This window comes from Ascaphus truei, chromosome 8 (assembly GCF_040206685.1).
Source record: "Ascaphus truei isolate aAscTru1 chromosome 8, aAscTru1.hap1, whole genome shotgun sequence".
Taxonomy (NCBI): domain Eukaryota; kingdom Metazoa; phylum Chordata; class Amphibia; order Anura; family Ascaphidae; genus Ascaphus; species Ascaphus truei.
This window is the reverse complement of record NC_134490.1, coordinates 68,372,139-68,392,191: the sequence shown is the minus strand read 5'-3', so window position 1 is coordinate 68,392,191 and position 20,053 is coordinate 68,372,139. Positions and strand designations below refer to the sequence as shown.

At 42.4% G+C, this 20,053-nt stretch overlaps 1 protein-coding gene across 7 annotated transcripts in view; it reads left to right on the top strand.

Moving 5' to 3' along the window:
- The window catches only part of LZTS2 (leucine zipper tumor suppressor 2), a 123,094-nt gene extending 114,349 nt beyond the window's left edge, over nucleotides 1–8,745 (top strand). For all 7 annotated transcript variants that reach the window (XM_075612458.1, XM_075612459.1, XM_075612462.1 and 4 more), the window contains 3 exons: nucleotides 1,910–2,506; nucleotides 4,720–4,989; nucleotides 7,051–8,745. In XM_075612458.1, the coding sequence (XP_075468573.1) occupies nucleotides 1,910–2,506; nucleotides 4,720–4,989; nucleotides 7,051–7,755 (1,572 nt within the window). In that variant the 3' untranslated portion in view covers nucleotides 7,756–8,745. The remainder of the gene's footprint in view (nucleotides 1–1,909; nucleotides 2,507–4,719; nucleotides 4,990–7,050) is intronic.
- The last annotated feature ends 11,308 nt before the right edge of the window (nucleotides 8,746–20,053 follow it).

The window sequence follows — 20,053 nt, the reverse complement described above, 5'->3', positions numbered from 1 at the left end:
TCTGTAAGCCGCTGTTTCATCACACAGCTGAACTTCAGTACCTTGCAAATGTGCTACCTTGCATCTTGCTGATAAATAAGACCTCAGCTTTCCCCTTGTGTTTAATGTGCTCAGCGGCACACACCTTGCGAAAGGATGGGCCAAAATCTTTTATTTCACTGAATCATGAATTGTTTTATTAATGGTGCAAACTGCACTCTGACAATATGATCCCCGGTACTAGCTTGTGAACTACATAAAGATCACCGAAAAATAGGTGTGGATTAACATGTCGGCATCACTCCCTCACTGGCCAAACTACCAGCAGTTTTGCTGCTTCTTTCCAGTTAGTAATATGCGTGAGTGTAGATGGGTTACTTTCTCAATGTTTTTGTGAGGATATGATTTGTTTTATATCTCTGACCCCTGCTTTGTCATAGTGCCACATGCAATAGTATTTCTGTGCAAAGAAATGGGTATGTGTGATTGTATTGTATTGTATGTCTTTATTTATATAGCGCCATAAATGTACATAGCGCTTCACAGTAGTAATACATGTCATATAAATAACAGATAATATAAATAACAGGTCATGGGAATAAGTGCTTCAGACATAAAAGTAACATTAAGGAAGCGGAGTCCCTGCTCCGAGGAGCTTACAGTCTAATTGGTAGGTAGGGAGAACGTACAGAGACAGTAGGAGGGAGTTCTGGTAAGTGCGTCTGCAGGGGGCCAAGCTTTATGTACTGTATCATGTGTCCAGGATTATCCACAGTGCTATTCATATGCTTGATTGCTACTTTAGTTTTGAGATGGCTGGAAAATCTGAATTTGTGCACATTATGGATATTTCTGTCATTTCATATGTGAAAGTTAAAGCCACTGCATCATAGCCAGGGCGCCTAAGCCCTATCTAGAAATTCCTTAAGCTGATAAGACACCTTGCCCAGTAACATCTCAGATCTGAGTGCTTTTGAAGGCGGATGTTATGCGTTGCCCTGAGAGGGTGGTTGGGGAATTGGGAGAGGGTGGAGGAAAAAGGCTCAAGTTTTAATCAGGATAAATATATATTTAACCTGGCATTCCTCAGATTTCTGAGGTGACCAAGTGATGTTTATGGTCTTCTTAAAGGGTGGGATACAGTTGAAGCTTAATAGTCATGGACTTTAAGCCGCTTGTTGATAAGTTTTGCCTCGATGTACTGTACACTACATTTATCGAAATGCAACATTTCTTGATATTTCCCTATATCAAGGGTTCTCAACTCCAGTCCTCACGTGCGACCAACAGGTCAGGTTTTAAGGATATCCCTGCGTCAGGACAGGTGGCTCAATTAGTGACTCGGTGGAAGACTGCGCCACTGATTGAGCCACCTGTGCTGAAGCAGGGACTGGTTAAGTCACCTGTGCTGAAGCTGGGATATCCTGAAACCTGACCTGTTGGGGGGGTCTTGAGTACTGGAGTTTTGAACCCCTGCCCTAAATAGTAAATGCTGGTTGGTAGGTCTTTTTCTGCTGGTTCTCTGCCATCCAGGATATGGTATATTTGTTACAATTTGACATACTTTTCAGGTAATTGCAAAGTTGCTGGTTTTTTAGAATGAATATAATGTGCTTCATGGCTAATTTAATTACAAACAGGCCGTTGATGCATATAATAAATTGCAATACATTGAATGTCTCTATGGCACTTCAGGTATTCTAATTTTTTTTAAAGCTGATTTGTAATTGGCAGAGTTATATTGTATAGACTATAAACTTTAAAGATGCTGAAAAGGAAGCTTGCCACCTGTACAGTGTTTTGACTTTACCTGGCTAGTGTACACACAAAGTGAAATGCTGCTGTAGAAACCTTTTGAATAATGTCGTTCTTCATGATCCCCCTAAATATTAAACCTTACCAGGTTTATTTTTTTCACATTTGTTTTCAGAACATAGAGAAGACCTTGATAAAGCCCACAGCTTTCAAACCAGTGGTGCCGAAAAAACGCAACTCCTCGCAACTCCAGTACCTTGTCCAACGCAGCATCGGCCCATGTCTTTCAGAAAGCCAGGGCAGCTTAAACCTTCTATTCAATGGGAACTCTCTTGGGAACACGGAGAAGCACAATTCTTTTAGCTGCAGGAACAGCACACATTCTGGCACCATGTCAGACTCTGGGCGCAACTCATTGTCCAGTCTTCCGACTTACAGCACCAGCTGTAGTCAGCAGCTAGAACCAGTCAGCATCTCCATGAGTCACATTAATTTGGATAGTCATAGTAACATTAATGGGTTTTCTGACCGAGCATCCAGGGGGCGAACGCGTCCAACAAACTCTGACAGTGGACGCTCTTCCTCCAGCAAAAGCACAGGATCTTTAAGCGGAAGGGGGAACCCATCCTCTGATAGTGGCTCGTGTGACCGGTCCCCTATCATCAGTGATGAGATTCTCATCAGAGAGTTGGAAGAGAAATTAAGGGACAGAGAGATGGAGTTGCAGCAGCTAAAGGAAAATCTAGATGAAAACGAAGCAGCTATTTGCCAGGTTGGTAAACAGAATAAAACATTTATAGATCGCTAATATATGCTTGGCAGTGTATTATGAAGACCTATAAAACAACAAAACAAAATCATGCTCTCCAAGGCCCAGATACACAGACGTCAGGTGCTAATAACGGGGCGTTATCAAAATCATTAAAGGCCGTTGTTTTCCCTGAGGTTAATGCCTATCCATAAAGCTAATTATATGCAAAAACAACGGCCGTCGTATATCTCAACAACATAGGCTTAACGCCATGTTATTAGCACTGGCTAGCGTTGGTGTTACATGACATGTTTTAAGTATCTCTTACCTAAAGGAGGGCATCTCTCTCCTCTCCATGGTCTGGATGGAAGTGACGCCACCTTTAGGTGTGACCTAACTAATGCCTCGTTAAAGCAGCAAAACATGGAGCACTGTGCATGTGTGTTTTTTAAATTACAGGTTTGAAGCAGGGCATCTCCGGAGCTGAACTAAATGAATCTGAGCTCTGGGGACCCCCTGCTTCCAGAAATACATACCTCCGTAGGGGGTGCCAGTATCTGCAGCCAGGGAAATGGCGGCTTAGATGTCCCGCGTCATGTGGGCCAATAGAAAGCCGTGAGAAGGAGTTGCAGCAGCTAAAGGAAAATCCCTTGCGGCTTCCTGTTGGCTTGCATGGCTTGGACATTTAAACTTGAAGGATATACCGGCACCCCTAACGGAGGTTAATATCTCTGGCGGAAGGGCGTCCCCGGAGCTCAAATTAACACAGTTGAGCTCTGGAGATCCCCCGCTACAATCCTGTAATACATACAGGACACCTACAAGCTCATATTGAACCCCCAAAATAACCACAACATATATATAAGCATATAAGTGGCACAGAGGAGTGCTACTGAGCATGGCAATATATATATATTTAAAACCAGAGTCAGAACATGAAACACAGACAGAGCTCAGTGCACATCCAGTGAAACTCATACACGGTACAATGCCTAAATATATATGTATAGATATCATTAAATAAATTGGTCTTTTAGTTTAACATTTTGGCCAAATTGTTGTAAGCCCTTGAGCCAACTGCACGGCAGACCACATCTCAAGGGTCCCTAACACTAATATAAATTCTTAATAACCTGTGCATTACCAGGAAGAATGATTTATAATATATCTGTCAAAATTAGTTGCATAGTTCTAAGTCTGATTGAAGCTTTTATTAACCTCTACATTACCAGGAAAAGACTCTGTATTAGATTTGTCACAACCATACTGCAAGCACGCAAGTTCCCCTGAGTGGGAGATGCTATGGAGTGAGCTTTTAACCATTTAAATGTGGGAGGGGGTGAGCTTCAATTAGGTAGGAGGTTGCCACCCTCCAATCAGCTAAGACCAGCTGAACAAGAAAATTATAAGAATAATATATATATATTTAGGCACTGTACCGTGTATAAGTTTCACTGGATGTGCACTGAGCTCTGTCTGTGTTTCATTTTCTGTCTCTGGTTTTCAATCCTGTAATAGTAATTAAAAAAAAGGAACACAAATCGCGCAGTACTACATGTTTTGCTGCTTTAAATCCCTGCGTTAACGGACCTCTGGGATAGGCATTGTTAGGGGGAACATACAGTACATTTTCCATATCATGAGCACTAATGGCTGTTAGCCCAATGCCCTTTCTGGACAAAAACAGCACGTAACACTACATTAGTGAGCATTGAAGATAACGGACCACTGGATCTGGGTTCATATGCATTTAGATTAGATTATAGAAATTGTTAGTGATTGGTTAAGCAGTGGGCAAGTAGTCACCTTTTGTTTATCCCATCAAAACGAACTTCTTCAAATGTTATATCCACTTTGCTCCAGGAGTGATTATTTTAAGCGATCACATGATGCCCAAGTGCCGGAAACGGAAGTGAAGGAAGCTCCATCGGAGCTGGCAACCCGATTAGACTCCAAAAAAACAAACAAGTGTCTGACGTACCTGGTACATCATAGGGGCACTGTAATGGTTAATATTTATTTTACTGAGAGTGTATGAAGTTCTGTACAGATAATTTTGGGGCACAAGTCCCTTCCTGCATTTATTATAAAGCAACAGGAAAAAAAATGCTAACATTGACATATTATAAATTGTATTGGAAATTCAGCCATTGGAATATTTCTTCCATGTTCTTACATCTGTGACATCAGTCACAGGAGAAGACAGACTCTTCACGGGTTCTTTTTCTCTATAGGTGTATGAGGAAAAGCACAGACGCTGCGAGCAGGACATGGAGGAGCTGCGTCAGAGCTGCGCCCTCAAGATGAAGCAGGCTTCCCAGAAGACGCAGCGGTTGCAGCAGGTTCTCCAGCTGCAAATCTTTCAGCTGCAGCAGGAGAAGAAGAAACTGCAGGAGGACTTCTCACAGCTGCTGCAGGAGAGGGAGCTGCTGGAGAAAAGGTGCGCCTCGTTTGAGAGAGAACAGACCGAGCTGGGGCCACGGCTGGAGGAGACCAAGTGGGAGGTTTGTGAAAACAGTCACCGCCTTTGTGTGTGTGTGTGTGTGCCCATCATTACATTAGGAATGCGTTACAGATGTAGCAAGGCTTACTGTTTTTAGTCATGGCACCGAAGGATTAATGATGCAGGGGGGTCCCACTCCGAAGCATGGACTCCCCGCAGCGCCATCGTGACAAACGCTGTCCCCAGCACCACAGACGTTTTTGCTTGTTTGCCCACGGCGCTGAGAACAGTGTCTGCAGCGATTGCGCTGCGGGGAGTCTGTGCTTTGGAGTGGGACCCCCCCGCATCGTTAATCCTTCGGTGTCACGGTTCCACGACTAAAAACACTAAGTCTTGCTACATCTGTAGTACATTGGTATTTATTTGGCCTCCTTTTGGCTTATCCAAGAATACTGGACACAATGGTGAAAGGTGCGACGCGCATGATACACCCACACACACCCCTCTCACCTCTCTCTGCTCAATGCTGTTTCCTCCTCTCCTTGTTCCCAGCCCCAGGCTCCTGACACCACCTCCTGATTGGCTGCTGCTGGGTAATACAGCCAATCAGGGTGGAGGAAGCTGCCCAGACCCCTAGGAACAGCCCTGGTATCTCCCTGCTGGGGGAAATCACCCAGCCCCCCCAAGCCGGCCAGGTCACTATGTCCAGAGAGGTAGTACCGAACACATACATGTCCAGTATTACCTCACATTTTTAACTGGACAGTGTGTCCAAATACAGGTCAGTCCAGTTCAATACTGGACACCCGGCAACTCTACTTATAGTAGGTAGAACCCAAACGCCTGGAGCACTGCTGGCCAATTAATCTTCCAACAATATGTCAGCAAGAGGTTGAATTGAAGAGCACCCGCGCTCTCTTGCTGCATTCAGGGTTAATATTCAATTGAAACAATGTTTAATTCTTTGAGACCGCGATCACCGTAGTTAGAACAAACATGTTGCACTACTGTACAGAAATGCTGTCTATGACTTTCAACCATTTGAGCCCTGAAAAAGAATAGATATTGTAAGGTTTTTTTCAGTTATACTTCCTTTAAGAAGAAAGAGCATGAGATGCTGGGAGAGAGAAATGAAGTATATTTCTAATACAAATTTCTGATGTAGAAATTATCATCTGTTGAACAGATAATTATGATGCAGAATTTATGTATTTGAAATATGCAAACCTTCCGGGTGAAATTTCTTGACAAAATTACATTTTTATTTATAGACAGACATTACCATTACTTTTATATTACACTAGGAATGCAGCTAGGATTCACTACGCTCCAATAACTAGTATCACAGCTCGATCTCACGTGAACTGTTATTGACTTGAATAATTATTGCAGCTTATTTAATCTCCCCGTTAATTTTCCACTTTTTATTGGGGGGACAAAATGGATTTGATTTATAGAGGAGACTCACTGCCTTTATTGTATACATGTTTCTAAAGTATGGTGCAAATAGCTTTTTTTTTGGTCAGGCACAGTGCCACTTTTTAAAAACAGCTGTCCAATTACATTTTTTTCCCTTTAATATGTGCATCAATACAATCCACACAATAAGTAATTCGTTAAGTTTCTGATCGATCTGATCTTCGTTAATCGATGGGCAAAGATTCGGCTCAGGGGTTCACTAAATGGCTGTCAGAATGGCTAAATGGCTGTGCAGCAGAAGAGGACCAAAGATGCAATGTTCTGTGGGGAAGATCATGTGACCAGTCAGTCCCTAGATACAATTGGTTCACCGGTAGAGAGAGGGCAGGGTGCAAAAAGGGATGTGCATAGCCTGTTTCAGAAGAGGAAGGGGTTGTGACTTTGTAAATAGTTGCTATAGAAACAAAAAATGCTTGTCACATTATAATACATAAAAAATGTAATTCAAAGAGGTTTAAAAAAAAAAAAAATGCTACAAGAATTTTCTTAGTACAGACCTGATTTATTTAAAAAAAACACATGTAGGATATTGCTTGGTCTGCAGCTTTAACACACCTCAAACACTGGTTAGGGGGTGAGTGGGAAAGATAAGATGATCAGGGACATAGGCATTTGTGTTACATGTGATATTTTCTTCTTCTAGGTTTGTCAGAAATCTGGTGAGATATCATTATTGAAGCAACAACTGAAGGACTCCCAGGCAGAGCTTTCACAGAAATCAAATGAGTTGTTACTTCTCCGGTCCCAGCTTCGAGAGACTCGATCTGACCTTCAGGTCAGTGAGGAGCAAGTGCAGGAGCTTCAGGACACGGCTCACACAAAGACCCTGGAGCTAGAGGTGTGCGAGAACGAACTCCAGCGCAAGAAGAATGAGGCAGAGCTGCTGCGGGAAAAGGCCAGCAAGTTGGATCAAGAGGTAGCCAGCCTCCGGGAGGCCGCTGAAACTGGTCTACAGCACGGACTGTGCCATTGCCATGAAAAGGAGGATCCTTTCTTGCTCTATGAAAGCGACGAGGCCAAAGCACAACGCCAGAACGCGGATGCCCTGCAGGGCTTGAAGCAGCAGGTAGATCGTCTCCGGGAAGAGCTAATCTACGAGCGTCGCCGAAACGAGGAGCAAATGGAAAACTTTGAAGATGAGCATCGGATATGGCAGGAGGAAAAGGAGAAGGTGATACGATATCAAAAGCAGTTACAGCACAACTATATCCAGATGTACCGGCAAAACCGGGACCTGGAGAGGGACATAAAACAGCTCACCCTAGAGCTGGAGGCTAGGGAACTGGATGAATTTGACTTTCATGGCGCAGAGATTCAGTTTGAAGAGATCACAGCTACAGAAATCTAAAGCCAATTACAATAGACCTACCACATATGCCTTTATTTGGACCTTTCACATTCCAGCCATTGGTGTTGCCAAAACGCACCTAACCGCAAAAGCTCTTCCTAAGTACTTTTAGATTTCCTGTATAAAAACATATCTGTTATGGAACATACTAACTTTACACACGGAACGTTTGAAGTTACGTGTGGACCAATCTGTAAAGGGAAGATCTGGTTCACTTATTTTCAACCAAAATGTAACAAGGAGCCATACATATAAGAAAAAGTACTATGTGTGTACAGGACCAAAGGAGCTTGTGTCATTGGACGGGTAATGCAAAGATATAATACCCATGAGTATGTTTGCATATCTTTTCTTCCACAGTTTACCAAACCTGCTTTATTCACCCCATTGTCATATCATACAGCGGTTAAGCTGCAAGAGAGGATTCTGGGTAGTGACCAGCAAAAAAAAAGACATTCTAACATTACGCAAAAGCTGGCAATGCATTTCCTTGCATTAGAAAGCTGCTTTTATTCTTTGTAGCTCTCCTATTATGACAATAGCTTGATATATGCTGTACTTAGAATCTGTTTCGACACAGCTGTGGAACTGAGCTTTGTTTTTAATCATTATGATGTTGTCAATGGTATTTACTATTAACACATTCCACTAAATCAATGTATGATATGTTTCGATTTGTAAATAATGTAACATAAGATTTCTTTTTTTGTTTTTTTCCCCCGCCCAAAGTGAAATGATTGGGTCTGTACAAACTTCTGATTAGCACATTTCATAGTATTCTGCTTCGTTCCATTACCGTACGAGAAAGCTAGTCGCTATCAATCTCAGGTAGGCAATTTGCTAGAGCACAATCATAACAAAATATACAATAATACAGTATGCAGTAGAACGACTGTTTAAAGCCAAGTAGTGTGACTTATTCCCATGCCTTCTGTGGGTTATTTGTTTGTGAACCTAATAAACATGGTAAGTTCCAGGAATTTATGGAAAGATGTCTCATTTTCGTTTTTTTCACCCACTTTCTGGGTATTGAATAAATATAGGGAATAAAGTATCTTTAAGAAGTAGAATGGTTTATAACTTGGCTCTTTTTGTTGTTGTTGACTGGTTTTTGCTTACATTTATTTTGGGGAATAAAAATGCAGAATCCCTTAGGTTTCTCATGCAGATAAAGTTACTGGTAGCACGGACCTATTGATTTTGAAGGTGCAGAACCACGAATGTAAGTACCAAAGTGAAACAAAGGCAGCGATATGCTTTCTGGGTTACATCTTGATTATTAATAAACAAATCAGAAAAGTAATAATTTTAAAATAATGTTGAAAGTGTTTTGTTTAATTGTTTATAACAGGGGAGCTCAACTCCAGTCGTCAAGACCCCCCCAACAGGTCAGGCTTTAAGGATATCCCAGCTTCAGCACAAGCGGCTCAGTCACAGACTGAGCCACTGATTGAGCCACCTGTGCTGAAGCAGGGACTGATTGAGCCACCTGTGCTGAAGCTGGGATAGCCTTAAAACCTGACCTGTTGTGAGGTCTTCAGGACTGGAGTTGAGCACCCCTGGTTTATAAGCATAAGTTGAGACTTCAGAGATGCTTGAAACACCTTCTGCCCTTTCTTTGCCATACTGCATGTTAATTAACTTTATTTCTATTATCACAGGTGGCTCTAACATGCTACACAAATAATATAAACTGTAACACGCCTTCATCCATCTAAAATACTTATACGTGTCTTTAAAATCACCCATCATTACCATTAGTTTTATTACCCCTAACAATAATAATAGCACAAAGCACATGATGTACTGCACACCAAGTAACTAAATCCTCCTATATACCCCTACAAGTACCATGGAAATCATATGCTGATATAAGTGAGGCAAAATCAACAAATACTGTAATAATTGCATCCATGTCAATGTTTCATTTATATAATGACACTAAAATGACATGCTTTGCAGACATGCAAGTAACTTGGGCTCATGTAACATGTATACGTAAAACAACAGTGTAAAATAAGTGCATGTGTTTTGATGTTACCTCGTTTGTTCTAATCCTCAAAAAAATGTGCTAGAGGAGTAACAGTTTTTTTTTAAAGATCTAGATTAATAACCATTTAATTATATATCATTTAATAGAATGCATTTCTTGAAAAGAATACAGTTTGCTTCAAAACAGTAAGTCATATTTAATTGTATTCCATTTCATTCTTTTAATGAACTATACACCATCCACCCTGTTCCAGAATGAATCAATACAGTCACCAATGCAACATCTGAAACAGCAGGAAGATTAATGATTGATGTTTATTGTGCACTGCAGTTGGCCAACAAGTTATCTAACAGCAAAATACATAAAGTGAAATTATTGGCATTATCACTGTGGTTTCACCATTCGTAGAAAAAAAAAATCCTTTTTGGCCTGGCTACACGCATGTCATGCTGCTCTCGCGCTAATATTTCCAGGGCTTCCTTTTTGTGTGGGAGCAGCAGCTTCCATGTGGACTCGGTAGTCTCACCTTCACCATTACAAAATAAAAACCACCCTGTCAATTCAGTCAACTCTGGGTATCCAACACTCTGAAGCCCCTAACTGCTGGACAGGCTTTAGAACTAAGGACACAAGTCCTTAAAACCAGGTGTTACTGTCGTTCTGCAGCTTGTAGAACGGATATGGTCTACATTCATACAAGATCTGAACTGTTGAATCGACAGTCTGCTTCTCCAAAAACACATTTATTCATAGTGATGTTTAACAGAAGTTCATAGTAGAAGACCTCATTGTTATTAAAAGCCCTTTGCCTGTGGTGAACTTTTTGAAAGCAAATCAATCTCTTTTATAGGTTTCAAAGAAATGAGAAAAATAAACCGCCAACTCCAGGGAGCTAAAGGCCAAAGTAAATTGAGCAAATTTGCCACAGCGAGAGTTCTCAGCAGGACCGGAGAGGCCAGAAAGTGAGTGTCTTGTGTAATTTGATAACACTGTTCACATTTGCCAAACTTGGAGATGTCATTTGGAGATGAACGAGATTTCCCTATGAAGCCAAATTATTTTATACTGTTTACACACTCGCGTAATCCATATCTTTTATATGCTCTTTCATCCGATTTTATGCAACATTTTATCAAGATATCTTCAATAATGCCTTTCTAGGCATTTAATACAAAAGTACAGGCATACCCTGCATTAACGTACGCAATGGGACCGGAACATGTATGTAAAGCGAAAATGTACTTAAAGTGAAGCACCATCTATTTCCCTCTTATCGATGCATGTACTGTACTGCAATCGTCATATACGTGCATAACTGATGTAAATAACGCATGTGTAACAGGCTCTACAGTCTCCCCGCTTGTGCACAGCTTCGGTACAGGTAGGGAGCTGGTATTGCTGTTCAGGACGTGCTGACGGGCGCATGCGCGAGCTGCCGTTTGCCTATTGGGCGATATGTCCTTACTCGCGAGTGTACTTAAAGTGAGTGTCCTTAAACCGGGGCATGCCTGTATATTGATCAGTTGCAAGGAGAAGGGGCTTTAAGAATGTACGGTTTCTGTTTTATTGTAGTGGTAATGTTATCATGCAATGTGGTGTAGGAGCGTCATTGTGAATTTCCTCTAGATTTCTCACTAAGTAATTGATATTTTTGAATAAGCCCTTTTGGAAGGGGTGCGGGCTAGTGCCATTATACATAAAGAAAGGATTGCCTTATTTTCCTTCTATGAATTAACATCCCTCACTGTAGTCTAAGGCCTCGGTCCCGCTGCGCTCGTTGGCGCGGGCGGCCACACGCGAGTTCCCCACCAGCAGGGGAATCCTGCGGAGCCGGTCCCCCCTGGCGGCACAGCTTACTACACGCTGTGGCGCGTCAGCCGCTATGGGACACAAGAAAATGGTGTTCCCTAGCGTTGACGCGTCACGTGGTGTGGCTGTAAGCCAATGGGGAGGGGAGGCTTCGGGAGGAGGTGAGGCTTCGCGGAGCGGGGAGCGGGGAGGAGTGTGGAGTGACAGCAGCGTGAATGCGTGCCTGTCTGTGTGTCTGAGTGCCTGTGTGTGTGTGTGTGTGTGTGTGTGGGTGTGGGTGTGGGTGTGGGTGTGGGTGTGTGTATGTGTGTGTCTGAGTGCGTGAGTGCCTGCCTCTGTGTGTGTGTGTGTGTGTGTGTGTGTGTGTGTGTGTGTGTGTGCCTGCGTGTGTGTATGAGTGCCTGCATGTGTGTGTGTGTGTGTGCCTTCGTGTGTGTGTTGCTTACCTTCAATCAGCAGCTCCAGCCCGAGCCCGTGGAGGGAGGGGGGGGGAGAGTAGCGGGTCCCTCCGCTCAAGCCACGCCCCCCCTACCTGTCAATCCTCCCACTCCCGCCCACCTCCCGCTCCGGCTCCCGCTCCCTACAGACCGCATATCGCGGTCTGTGTATGTCAGCGCACCGCCTGTCTGCATTGCGGGCGCGCTGACTCTGGGAGCAGGGCCTTAGCCTAAGGCTGAGCTCACTCCGGTTGAGCGCTTCTGTCTGCTGGGCGATGTGTGAACATCCCCAGCAGACTGAATGCGTGACAGGGGAAGACGTCATCCTCTTAGAAAAGAAGATGGAGCTTTCATTGATTGGCTGGCGCAGTACACGTGATGCTGCTGCCGCACGAAATCACAAATTCAGTTGTCTCCCTGAGTTGCAGCAGCGTCAACGCTGTACTTCGCCGCTGGGAGTAGTGTCAAGTCTGAAATCTCCCATTGCCAAACATGAAAGAGTGACGAACGTGCGCACGCATGTAAGCGCGCACGCATGTACGTGTGCACACGTCGTGTAGCTAGCAGAGTGAGCGGGGTCTTAGAAACCAACACTCATGGAACAAAACTTCACAAGACACACAATTGCTTTTTTCCTGTAATTCCCCCTCTTATGCCCAGATCCACAAAGCTCAGTTAAGTCAGGGCTCTTAACATCATCTTATCAAAATCAGTAACCGATGTTATGTTCCCTGAGGTTAACACGAAACCACAAAGCTACTTATATGGAAAACAAAAGCTGTTATAGATCTCATTCGCATCGGCTTAACAGGAGAGGTGCGAGAGATCCCCTCAAACAACATGAGGGGAGACACCTATGCACAAAAAGGACCACACCTGAGATATATGCCAATAGGAGTAATTTAAATATACTTTGCATATTCGACCAGCATATATATATATATATATCAGGCTCCACATGTCTCTCCACGTGTTGTCTGAAGGTGTGTTTGAGGGGGACTTGGGACTCTAGTAACATATGCATCTGACTCTCTCCTCTCCACTTTAAGGCTAAGGCCCCAGTGCGCGTGACTGGGTCCCTGGTGGCGCTTGTTCCCAGCAGCAGCGCGACCTGGTGGACTCCTTGCAATGCGCAATGGGGAGGCGTGCCTTGTGTGCACAGACGCTCAGCCATGGCCATTGGGGACCTAGCCTTAGGTATGACCCAAGTATTGCATTGTTAACTATAATCAGATCCCTGTGAAGAGGTGTGTTTAAAGGGAACTCCTCTTTTCCATATCATTAGCACTAATGTCTGTTATGACTGAAAACATCACTTAACACTGCGTTAGTAAGCTTTGAAGATGCCTTTCAGCACTTCAGTTAATGCCTCGTTCAGTCAATAATGATGCTTTGTGGATCTGTGCCTTTGTTTTCCTGCAAATGGGTATTCAGAGCCCTGGATACATTTAAGATGCTGTACAGATATAACAAGTTATCTGCTCCCGCATGGTGTGATAGTCTGTGATACTCTGCCATATAACTGCCATTTAATCATATGGAAAATCAGGGTGATATATCCGGCATTATAATAATGCAATATTCTGAATTATCAGTAGGTAAAATAAAGCTTTCTACATCTGTGTCATCGCTTTCTGTTCTGTATAATCGGAGCAAGGCACTGTTGAGTAATTCTGATTTATTCTCCAGATGTTTTAATATAACACATGCACAAGTTCTGCGTAACCGTCGGTCAGATCTGCAGAGCTTTTCTCCTTTCAAGATCGTCCAAGTTGTTTTTGTCCCAGGGCTGCTGAAGATGTCATACTATTTATAGAGACTCACGCATATGTTTTCTCTATAGTGCCAATTAAGTGTGTGTATTGGAAAAATTCCCTTTAGAAAACTGCTGTGTATTGAGTTAATGTAAGGAAAATAAGGAAAAATAGAATTGCAAAAGTATAGAAACCCAAGTAAATGACTCACATATCTAAATGACTTTCATTTCACCAGTGTCTATTCAATCTCTTAAAGCTGCAGTTCAGTCTTTTTTTTTTTTTTTTTTTTAATTTATTTTTTTACTTCAATAGTTTTATGTGTGCAATCTCTAATTACCTAAAGAACTGTATAGCTGCAGGTCAATTCGTTCTCCATGTATTTGGTGACATAATTAGTGAAGGGATCTGTTTATATTCTGCTTCAGTCCGTCAGTGGAAGCTCATGAATATTCATGAGCACTCCTGCACTGACATGTGCTAGAGGGGAGGCAGGGCTGACAAAGGGGTGTGCCAGGGCTTGTGACAGGACATGAAGGGGCAGTGCCTTAGCAAATGCTTGTTAAAATAGAATACAAGAAAATTGGTCTTTCAAAGTTGTTTTTTTAAAAACAGAAAATGCTAAAAGTATTTTTTCTTACTACAGAGCTGATTTATTAAAAAAAAACACACATGCAGGATATTGACTGAACTGCAGCTTTAAGGGCTTTTACTAGAGCAGGCGGATTGTTAAACAAACTGTCCTTCCCTGTAAATGTTCCAGGGAGCCAAAGCGTCTGCTTCTCTATCTGAGTGCTAAAAAGTATTTGTTTTACAAACCCTGGAATAATTTTCCATTAGTCACTTCATCTGGGCTCTTTTAACATTTTTTTTTGTCATCGTTTCCAGGAGTTATATATACAATAAAGAGTCCAATGATTAAGTCAAAAGAAGAAAATGCCATACAGAATATTTGGGTATAATATAAATTTTTGCATATGTACAGTATATCTTCTTTTTTGTATAACTTATTCTGTAGTGAAGTTTTGAGCAATAGGAGTGGGGAACAGAAAGAAAAGAGGGGGGGGGGGGAGAGAGGGGAATGCCACTAAATTACAAGTATCCATTTGTTGACAATGAGTTATTAACCACTGATAGGCACAATCCTCATAGTCCAGGAAGGACAACATTCAAGACAAATTATTACATTAATTAGCAAATAAAAATACCACTTGTGAGCACATACATGTCTCAGGCAGGTCTGCAACCCTGTCTTTCCCCATTATCTCTTAGCATACAATGCTTCCGCTGTAGCCAGGGATTCTGGGTAAGGACATTCAAATGAGCACTCCCAGTGTGTCACCTTTTGCTTCTTGTCCATTTTAAAATGGACCCCTATAAGCTTTCGGCTGGCGTATTACACAGCGTTTCAGCACTGCCTGGGTTAAAGAAGTGCAGAGCAAGTAACCCTATTCACAGACCGCTATTTTGACCTTTTTGGGTCTCCTCAGTGTGAGACTGGTTGTACTGGCTTTGCAATTTTATGCTGGAAGCGCTTTCAACCACACATTAAATAAGTTATGCTGGGTAAAATAGTGACAAAAACCCTCCACCATTGATTACACATTGTGTCAGTTCTGAACTAGTAATCCCCCTAGAGGACCATGGAACTGATTCCACTTATTGATCGTTCATCTATTGATCCAGGGCTCCCATACCTTATGGAAATTCTTAACTGTATGTTTTAGAAAATACGTAGGTCAGTTTCTCCATTAGCTGCACTGCGTTAATTCTCTGAATAACCTCCCTTTTGGAAGGTGACAGAGGATTTTTTCATTCCGCTGAGATAGAGAATCTGGCCGCCGTTAGGATATGTGGCATCTGGGTATATCTGGCACAACCTTTATGGGGCAAGGTACCACCTAAATAATATTCTATCTAGCTCTTGTTGTGGTACATATGGAAGGAAGTCTTTGTAGTATTATCCCAGATATCTTCTCAATCCTCATTTGATGTTTCCTTTTGGAGAACAGTTTTCCATTGCCCAAGGTAGTTATGATTAGGAAGGTCACCTAGAGCAGGGGTTCGCAAACTGGGGAAGATTTTCTAGGGGGGGGCGTGGCGATTACAGAGGCCCCGCGCTCTTCCCTACGGCATTTAAATTCAATGCTGGGTGAGGCGTGAGCCCCCTAACTCCCTTACGAGCTCTCTGCCGGGTCTTCAACGTGGCGTCAAATGAGGCCGCAGTGTCGTGACGTGAGACATCGCCATGGCAACGCGTCAAATTTCGGGGCGGGGCCTTGAGGAGTATATCACTTCTGACCTAGAGGAACCAATTTCTGGTATAGAATTGATATTAGTCCTTTCTGGTAACTCCTATTTGTACATAACCCCTCAAAGGTCGTAGAATTCTTGAATTCAGAGCTGATTGAGATGTAATGAATAAAGTGTCGTATTTGAAGATACTTAAGTAATTGAGCGTGGGCTTGGGAATATTTCTGGCAAACGTAGAATTTCAACAATCTCCCCTTAGAGAGCATATTTCCCAATATCTGGAATATTCTTATCTTTCCAAACATCATACATACAGTATTTGTGTACCCCGGCGAGAAACTCCGATTATAGCATAAGGGGATCTTTTGAGGGGATCTGAGGTCAGTCAAAATTTTAATTTAGAAAAGAGTTTGAGTTTTTCAAGGATTCAATAATGTTGCCAGTTGTACAATACTATAGTAACACTTGCAATTACCAATACCATTTTACACCTTGACGCTCATAGATGCACTGTAATCTGCAGTGTTAGATTTCCCATTATGCCCGATAGGCGGCAGAATTTGGAGGCGGAATGCCGGCTTCCCTCCTTGCGCATGCCGCCCCGCGCATGCGCGATTGGCCAGCACGTGACATCACATTGCCATGGGAAGAGGAGGGAAACACCAGGTAAGGGCCCACGGTCGCCATTTTTTAAAATCCGCTACTGGTAATCTGCAATTGATTAACATTGCTAAATGTTCGTTCTCTTATTTTTCGATTTCAGCTTTTGGTGACAAAATAGAAATCCTGTCAACATAAATCCATAAATCAGTGTGTGTGTGGGCAGGCTTTTATTTTAACATTTGCCAAGTCTTCAGAATTTTGTTTGCTTCTCCTCTTATTCCTCTGGGGGGAAAAACGGACAGGAGATATTAAAAGTGTGTCCTATAGTTTTCAATCGTCCACAAAGCTTGGTGTTGGAAGGGAAGTTAAACCAATAAGAGTCCATACATTTCTAAAACTCAGAATTCATTCTTCTTGGAAACTTCACAAAAAAACCATAAGCGTCATACATAACCTTTCCAGACGCGCTGCTGGGCTGGGACAGTGCGTTTGCCGAAAATGATGCGTTCTAGGGCAGACTTAGATTAAGCGCCAAACTGTCATGGGAATTGAAATTGACACTAAGACCCAGATTCACAGAGCTCCTTTACTGACTTAACGATGCCCTAATGTAAGTTAACGTGCTAACGGGCATCTTCAAAGCCCAATAATGCATTAAGTGCTGTTTTCAGCCATAACGACGAGCCCTTGCGTATATTATAACGGATGTTAGTGCTAATAATATGCAAAAGAGGTGCCCCACTAAGAATCCATATCCACAGAGCTCCGTTATAGTTACCACAGGGATTTAACTACGCGTTAGTTAGGTCGGGTGCACAAACTGGCGGGGGGTGGGAGCAAGATTTTCTAGGGAGGGCGCGGCGGTTACAGAGGCCCTGCGCTCTTCCCCAAGGCATTTAAATTAAATGTCGGGGGATCGCAACTCTGTGGGAGGCAACTTCCCTTACCTTGTCTTCGGCGACGCGTCAACATGGTAACGTGACGTTATTTGATGCCGGAGACAAGGTAAGGAGGGGGGGGGGGTGCGAGCAGGCGGGGGGCACAGACTGAAAAGTTTTTGCACCCCTGATGAGTTAGTTCAAAGTTAAACTTGGCGTTACTAACATTCATACCCTAAAATAGGTCTTTTTATAGGGTATATTTTGCTTTGTGGTTTGGCGTTAACCACTGGAAACATAAAGTCCATTATGGATTTTGATAACAGTCTGTTATGGGCCCTGAGTTAACAGACCTCTATGGATCTGGGCCTAGAACAGTTATCCTTAAACTGTGATAGTGCTGTCAGGGGCACCTTTGCACAGAAACTTTCATTGACTTCAATAGGAGTTTTATTTATTGTGTCTTTAGAGAATAAATAAACGTAAAGTTATGTTCAAAAGCTTTTATTACAAAATGTAAAAAAAAAATCACCAATGCAACAATAAAAAAATATACATTTAATTTTAGAGAATAATTTACAATGTGATTTCAACATTATTAATAACAATATATCCATGTTAAACAGGCATCATGGTTAATAAATGACCGGGAAATGTATCACTTCTTTATTAGGCTGTGAGTAGTTTGCAAACTAAGGTAGATTGTCGGATACTGCCAAAAACATCACTTGTGGGCAAAAAGGGTACAGTTATCTCACAACAGTAATAATAATGATAAAACCATATACAGATGTAGCGACCATTATTCGATAATTTCTCGGTGCCATTTTCGTAAAGTCTGCTGTATACAATGCGGCATTCACTCGTTAATCTTCCGTGAAGGCTGTCAATCCCACACATGTTTACCATTGTTGATTTTCCGTGATTAATGTGATTGTGATTTATTGGTGCAGTTCTGCGTGTTTCCGCCACATGGCAAAAGTGAATCCCTTTGCACAGGGCAACCAGTGAGTTGTGTGTAGTCAATTTGCAGGTGTTTAAAAACTAGATAAAGAGTGGCCACAACAGTCATCCATTGTAAATTGACCTTGCTCGCTGAAGACGTTATCAAATGTAGGCGTTTCATAATTTAAAATCTCCACAGTATACACAATGCTTGTCCCGTTATTCTACATTTATTTATAAAATGTTTTACTAGGAAGTAATACATTGAGAGTTACCTCTCATTCTCAAGTATGTCCTGGACATAGTTAATATGACAAATAGTACATGGTTACAAATACAGTTACATAAATGAACAGGGTATACTTTATATACAATACATTGCATGCACAGTTAGAGAAGATGTATATTATAGGCTTATGTAACAGTTACAGACCAGATTAAAATGTGAGACAGCCTTAGTTTTGAAAGAACTTAAACTGGTGGTGGATGTGAGAGTCTCCGGTAGGTTGTTCCAGTTTTGGGTTGCACGGTAAGAGGAGGAGCAGCCGGATACTTTGTTGAGCCTTGGGACCATGAACAGTCTTTTGGAGTCTGATCTCAGATAAGTGCTGCATGTGGTAGGGGTGAGGAGCTCGTTCAGATAGATGGGTAGCTTGCCCAGAAAGTATTTGAAGGCAAGACAGGAAAGGTGAACTTTGCGCCTAGACACGAGTGATGACCAATCTAGTTCTTTGAGCGACAAATTGAATTGTAGAGGGTGTCAAGTTTGCTAAGGTGGGTTTGTGGTGCCGAGCCATATACTACGTCTCCATAGTCTATAATTGGCATTAGCATCTACATTGCTATCCCTGCAATTGCTTAATGGACATGTCATGTCAAGTCCTTATATCAAACCACAATGTAGTTACGCATTTCTCATATTTTTTGTAATTAATGCTGGAACAGATAAGAAGGTGACTTTAGCAGAGATTTGACTATATAATTGAAAAATATGAATTCTTCAAATTTTCACCGAACCAACGTGGCTGGAAGCATTTGATAAGGCAAATATTAACTAATGATTGCTTTTTTCTCACAGCCCCTTCTCTGGGAGATACCTGTACAAGAGGATATTGGTCTGTGGTCCCAGCTTTTGCCGGTAGGTTTGCTCATGGCGACTGCAAAAGAAGAAAGGTCGGGTTTCATCCATTTAAGATTCGTACAGTACCTGTACATACTTCCCGGCCCTGCAGGGCACAGGTACCCAAACCGGCTTCCCAATACTATTGCAATAACGGGCTGACAGGACAGAAAACCTGGTGAGCAGCAATCTTTGCTACCTGTCCCGCCTGATTACCGGCTTCAGCAGGCACCTGTCAACTATAATGCTGATTACATGCGTGATCCCGGCTGTTAAGCACAATGCTGTACACCCCTGACATTGGGTAATTAATCTCCAACAAGTTGGCAACGTATATAATGAAGATAAAGATAATGCAGACTACATGAGTGACCCCAGCTTGTACGCACAATACACCTCTGACATTGGCTCATCTCCACCCATTTGGCAAAGTTTATAATGAAGGTAAATATAATGTACTATACAGTATTAACTTTAATGCCCCTGGGGGGCGCTTAGATTTTTTT